This window comes from Suricata suricatta, chromosome 3 (genome assembly GCF_006229205.1).
Source record: "Suricata suricatta isolate VVHF042 chromosome 3, meerkat_22Aug2017_6uvM2_HiC, whole genome shotgun sequence".
Lineage (NCBI taxonomy): Eukaryota > Metazoa > Chordata > Mammalia > Carnivora > Herpestidae > Suricata > Suricata suricatta.
Window position 1 is genome coordinate 128979088 of NC_043702.1, and position 6038 is coordinate 128985125.

Genomic DNA, 6038 nt, shown 5'->3' on the forward strand with positions numbered 1-6038 from the left:
AATATGTTGCATTCTTAAATCACGGCATGACTGCCACTCTGACATCACCATCCAGAGTAGCTTCCAGGACCCCCGTTCTGGGCTTTGCACCTTTTGGAAACACATATCTAATTCCACTACCTCTTCTAGATTATGTGTTCCTATACATGGAAAATAACTTTTTCAAACCTTTCCATTTTGTTGTGTTTCTCTGGACTTTGTCCACATCAGAGAGCTTGAAAGCAGAGCCAGACAAGCAGAGGAGAAGTTTGAGGCAGTAAATGAGAAATTTCATTATACCCTTGTAAGAAATAAAGAACTGGAGAGAGAAGTAGAGCGTTTGATGAGGTCTCAAGAGAAGGAAGCTGAAGAAGGAAGAGAAGAAAATGAAAGAGAAAGAGGAGGAGAAGAAGAGGAGGAAGAGCAAGGAGAAGAAATCAAGCCAGTAGACCAGTCCTCAAAGTCTGTAAAGAAAGGTGAGGCTTGCTTTCTCATTTTGCTTTATTAAGGTGGTACTTGTGAAACAAAACTCATTTGGGTCACAAATATCTTAGAGGACTATTAATATATTTAGTGCTGATTTACTGATTCATACTTTTCACAGGAAGGTTACCTCGCTAGGGAATGAGTGACTTTATTTTTCTCAATTTCCATAAAGATTTTGGGATGAGGTTAAATCCAGGATAGAAAAAGTATTAATTTTAAGTAGAAGATAACATACACAGTGTGTCCCCAGTCTATAAACAATTACCTACACAAACATAGCCACCCTGCCTGCTCCTTCCAGATACCCTGTCAGAGTCATTGTTGGGGGCGGGGAGGGGGGGTGGGCGCTCAAAAGTGGAGGATGAGAAGCTTTGCAGAGTTGACTCCTAAGTGAGTCCACATGCCATGTGGGAGACCCGAACACTTCCCCTGGAAAATCCATAAATTGGACATTCCTTAGGGTTAGCAGACAGCTCCTTTGAAAAATGCAATGGGGGGGGTGTCTGGGTGGCTCAGTCGGTTAAGCGTCCCAACTTCGGCTCAGGTCATGATCTTAATGGTTCACGAGTTCGAGCCCCGCATAGGGCTCTGTGCTGACAGCTCAGAGCCTGGAGCCTGCTTTAGATTCTGTGTCTCCCTCTCTCTCTCTGCTCCTCCCCCACTCATGCTCTGTCTCTCTCTCTCTCTCCCTCAAAAATAAATAAAAGCATAAACAAAATTGTAAAAAAAAAAATGCAATGAGAGCAACGTGAGACTCGTATGGCTTAAGCAGTGTCATATTTGTGTGAGTTAGACTGAGCAGAGATGTGCCATGAAGGGATGGACGTGTACATACCATAAAGGAAGGAGGCTTGGGGATGCTAGGTATGGGGAAGATCTGGAGGAGTAGGAGACATGTTTATTTTTGTTTTATATATTTTCCATAACTAGCAAATCATTGTGCTCTGGGCTGTGAATGAAGATAGGAATCAAGAGGGAAGTTTTGAAAGATGAACATTGGCTTAGTCTCTGATCTCCGCAAGGCCTGCCTAGGAACTAGGAGCTGGGAGCGGGGAGAGACACAAGAGCAAGACGAGGGCGTGAGCAAGATGACCAAGTGTGGGATGAGGTGGCAGCAGCCAGTCAGCAGGATCCCAAGGGAGAAGCTAGGTGTCACAGAGTGGCCAGGGAGAGCGGGCCTGAGGGCGGAGGCCCCCTGCTCCGTTCTGGGGGAGGAGGGCTTGGAGTAGGGTCTGTGCCCAGGAGGCTGGGGCGGGGGACCAGGAGGCAGGAGTGCAGGAGTGGACGTGGGAAGATTCTGGATACTAGCCCTAGTTGGATTTTTTTTTTCGCCAATCTTGGAATAAGTATAGGAAGGAAGGAGGAAATGTTTTTCCTATTTCTCCTCTCTCCCTGACCTCTCTCTTTTCCAGGACCCAGAACTCAGGTTACTAGCTGACCACACTTTAACTTTGGGAAAATGCGTTCTGAATCCCAGTAACCAACTTAGAGTCAAATTTTGGGCACGTTGCCTGTTTGTAGCTTGGGAGTTACTCAGGCAAAATGGAATTTTTTAAATGCTTTGTAAAGTTAAAAGACCTTAGTAAATATTAGATGTCGTTACTACAATAGTCTAATTGTCTTTGTCTTTTCAGAAGTGCAGCGCAACCCTAAATCCAGAACCCGGACCAAACCCAATAAGACCAAACCCACGGAACATCCTTAGGGTGCTGGGTGCTACCAAGCTGACAGTGTGGCTCCATCCGGAGGACTCCCTGTGCTGCAGCTACTAGAGATGCCATGAGTATTTTCTTTATAAAAGCTGCAGCAATGGCTGCAGGGAATAAGTGTATTAGCTTATTTCCCAGATTAAAAATAACTTGTGCAAAAGCTTGCTCACCTCTTCAACTCATTTCCTAACAGGTCTGTGAAAAGTATCAGTTACTGTCAAGAAAATGATGCTTTTTGAAGACGCTGAACTCTGCAAAGAAGAGTGGCAAATAAAAAGCATTATTTTTTCAATTTAAAAGAGGGGAACCTGATAAGGCTTTCAGGTTTCTGCTGCATTTTCAGGTTTCTCTTGATTTCAGGCATTCTGAGGATTTATTTGATTTTCACAATAAGCCTAATCAGTAGGTCGGGGAGCTACTATTATCCCCATTTCTCAGAAGGTGAAACTGAGGCTCCAAAGGGTTATGTGACTGCCCAGGGTCATAGAGCTGATAGGTGTCAGAGGCCCCAGCTTACCGGCCCTGTGTCTGAATGTTTGACAATGGGCCGTTGCTCAGGTGGCTCCCTTCACAGGGAGAGGACGGAAGGCCATCACTGAAATTTAAGAATGCAGTGAAGAGTCACCCAGAATCTCCAGTTTTTGCTTCACTGGCCTCACGTATCTGCTGTGCTCATGACCCTGGATCCATCTAGGCACTAGAGATGGCCTAACTTGCAAGTGATAAATGGGTGTTCTGAGCAGTCACTCAGCAAGGACTCCCTCCTACCTCACTTCTTCTGGGTGGGATTTCAGAATACTTCTTCATTACTTTCCTACTTTGCAGCAAGAGTGGTCATTTCCATATAAATCGGCAGCCCCCATCCCTGAACACGGGAGCCTGCACCTCAGGACCCGGCAGCTCCATCGGGTGGGAGGCTCAGTCCCTACAGGCCAGGGTCATGGCTGCTGCCACAACTAGCACGAGATGGTCCGACCTAGCTGGGTGGTTTGCTTGCCAGCCACAGAAACCCACTCTTGCAAACACACAAAAAAGGCTAATTTACTGGAAGTGTGTTGGGGAGCTCAGGGGGTTGATGGGAAGTCTTAAAGAGCCAGGCCAGGAACAGATGGGACCAGACAGGTGTAGATTTCAGGAGCTCGAACTGCTTCACCATGTGCCCCAGTTGCTTCCACCAAACAAACTCCCATCTTTTCTTCCATCTTTAAATGACTGTGCTGAAGTCTTAGAGTCCAGAGAGAGAGAAAGGCTACCCTGTGGTCACAACCACCCCGTGGATGTACCAGTGGTCGCCAGAGGACGTCTGGGATCTCTAGCTGCCTTCAAGGGAGGGAAGGACACTTGCTCTACTGTTCCACCAAACAGACCACAGTATGGGGAAAGGCGACGCCCAGAAGAAAATGAGGCTGGTGGTAGGAAGGCATAAGGGATGTGAGGTGGGTTAAGAAAGAAAGTGTGCTACCGGAAAGGCATCCGCACCAGTGCTCCCTGACAGCCCCGGCGGCGAGTTTGCGACAGTCCTCCAGACCTTGCCACACCTTCCAGGGCGACCCGGGGCTGGGCTCGTGAGGAGAGTGCAGGGGGAGCGCTTGCTGCACATGTCTGGTGCTTGGGCTGCTGGGGAGGCTCCCTGCTTGCGCCAGTGGAGGCCGGCCACTCTGCCCAGATGGCCAGACAAAGGCGTGCTGACCTCACCTCCAGAGAGCTGGCCTGGCCCTCCAGGACAGGAAACTGGATGGGCCTCACCACGCTCCTCTGTGTCCCCCCATCCCCTAATCTCGGTGCCTCTGCACACCTTTAAACCAAATGCTTGAAATCCTGAGGTGGGATTCTAACCCAAGAGACACCACGCATTAAGCTCGTAAGCTGGCTCTGTCCAAGAGCCACCACACTGGGGGCAGGAGCTCCTGGCCATCGGGGCTCCCTTTGAAGCATCGGGCAACCCGTGTAGGGGGCCACGCTTCTGTTTGTGTACAGCTTGATCACTGTCATTTAGAGCTACTGGGGTAAAACCAGAAAAGCAGTAATAGCCATTTATTGAGGGTTTACTTGGTGTCAGCACTGTACTAAGCACTTTATATATTATCTCATTTAATCACAATCCTGTGATGTCGGTCATACTTTTATCCTCATTCCTGTCAGGACAAGTAGCATGTTTAAGGTTAAACATCTAGTGAGTGATAGAGTGAGTGACCAAACCCAGGATGTCTAGCAGCAGTGCTATACTGCCTCTCCATGTCACAAAAGGCTGGAAGTGCAGTTGATGACTCCTCTTGTTTAAAAAAAAATTTTTTTTTAATGTTCATTCTTGAGAGAGACAGAAGGAGAAAGAGAGAGAGTGCAATCTGGGGAGGGATAGAGAGAAGGAGACACCAAATTCGAAGCAAGCTCCAGACTCTAACCTGTCAGCACAGAGCCTGATGTGGGGGTCAAATCCACGCACTGTGAGACCATGACCTGAGCCAAAGTCAGATGCTTAACTGGCTGAGCCACCCAGGTGCCCTGATGACCCCTCTTTTTAAAGGATGTGATTTCCATGTCCTCTACTTGTTGCTCAGCTCAACCACAGAGCAAATGCACTGAGACACCAAATTCTAGAGGATGTCAGAACCTCCTAGACCCTCCTGGTAGACTCTACCAGAGAACACTGCAGCCACCAGGAACAATCTGACAAGGGGAAGTATACTTACTTAGCCATCCAGAAAGGGCCCTCAAAGAAACAGGATGCAGAGGCGTAAGCAGAATGACCTCAGGGGCCTCCAGGTACTGGTGAGCTAGGGTGGCCCTTGAAGTTTCTAAGGAGAGCCTGTAAAGCTTCCTTAAAGATGGATCTCTTTCTGGTCTAGACAGACCGAAAAGTCATTGCCAATCGTCAAATGCCCTGGAATAGCACTGTCGCAGAATTTGTCATAGACTTGTCCCACTCTCACGGCCATGTTGTTTGGGTCATGGCGGACTCCCACTCCACCATGGAACATCCCCCCTTCTATCAGCTTGCTGCCTACAGTAGACTGGATGTGTGTGTCGCCCCAGAATTCCCATGTTGAAATTCTAGTCTCCAATGTGATGGTGTTAGCAGGTGGGGCCTTTGGCAGGTGATTAGGTCATGGCAGTGGGCCCCTTATGGGATTAGTGCCCTTATAGAGAAGACCACAGAGGGTTCCCCTTTTATGCCATGTGAGGGCACAGCGAGAAGACCGCTGTCTGTGAACCAAGAATTGGGCCCTCACCAGATGCCAGATCTACTGGCATCTTCATCTTGGAGCACCCCCCCAAGGCTCAAATGAGAAATTTCTGTTGTTTGCAAGCCACCTTGGGGTATTCTAAGAGCAGCCTGAACTGACTACAGCCCTGCTCTCTATCAGTATTAAATTTCTGGAGAAAAACTCTCCTCTAGTGCGTATCTTACTTTTGGATCGTACTGGCCAGCTTGTCCTCCATCCATCATTTCAAGATCAGTGACCAGCTGGAATGCAGCCCCTGGGTGTTGGGAGCAGCCCACTGCTGGGATTTGCAGATGGCACTGCAGCGCACCTCACTAGCGTCTGAAGATATTCCCCTTGACCATTCACTAGACCCTTTTGTGCAGAGAGGTTTCATAGCCAACTTAGCCTCGATATTTCCCACCCGTCAACCACTCCCATCCCATCCCAACAGCCAATTAATAGTGGAAGATAAATCACAAGCTACTCAGGCAGGCCTGGAAGGTGCCCTCTGGCAAGCTAGAGACATTTAAATGTTGCCTAGGGCCACACAGCAGAGGAGACCAGCCAGTGGGTGGCAGCACAGGCCCTCCCAGACATGTAGGTCAGTTTGCCTTTGCCAAGAGGAACTACGCAACAGGGAATTCTTCCGGGTCATAAA

The 6038-nt window shown here is 48.6% G+C and overlaps 1 protein-coding gene across 1 annotated transcript in view; it reads left to right on the plus strand.

Moving 5' to 3' along the window:
• AXDND1 (axonemal dynein light chain domain containing 1) overlaps positions 1 to 2334 on the plus strand; it is an 80023-nt gene extending 77689 nt beyond the window's left edge. The window contains exons 27-28 of the mRNA XM_029933358.1: positions 173 to 455; positions 2100 to 2334. Of these exons, the coding sequence (XP_029789218.1) occupies positions 173 to 455; positions 2100 to 2170 (354 nt within the window). The 3' untranslated portion in view covers positions 2171 to 2334. The remainder of the gene's footprint in view (positions 1 to 172; positions 456 to 2099) is intronic.
• Positions 2335 to 6038: the final 3704 nt, after the last annotated feature.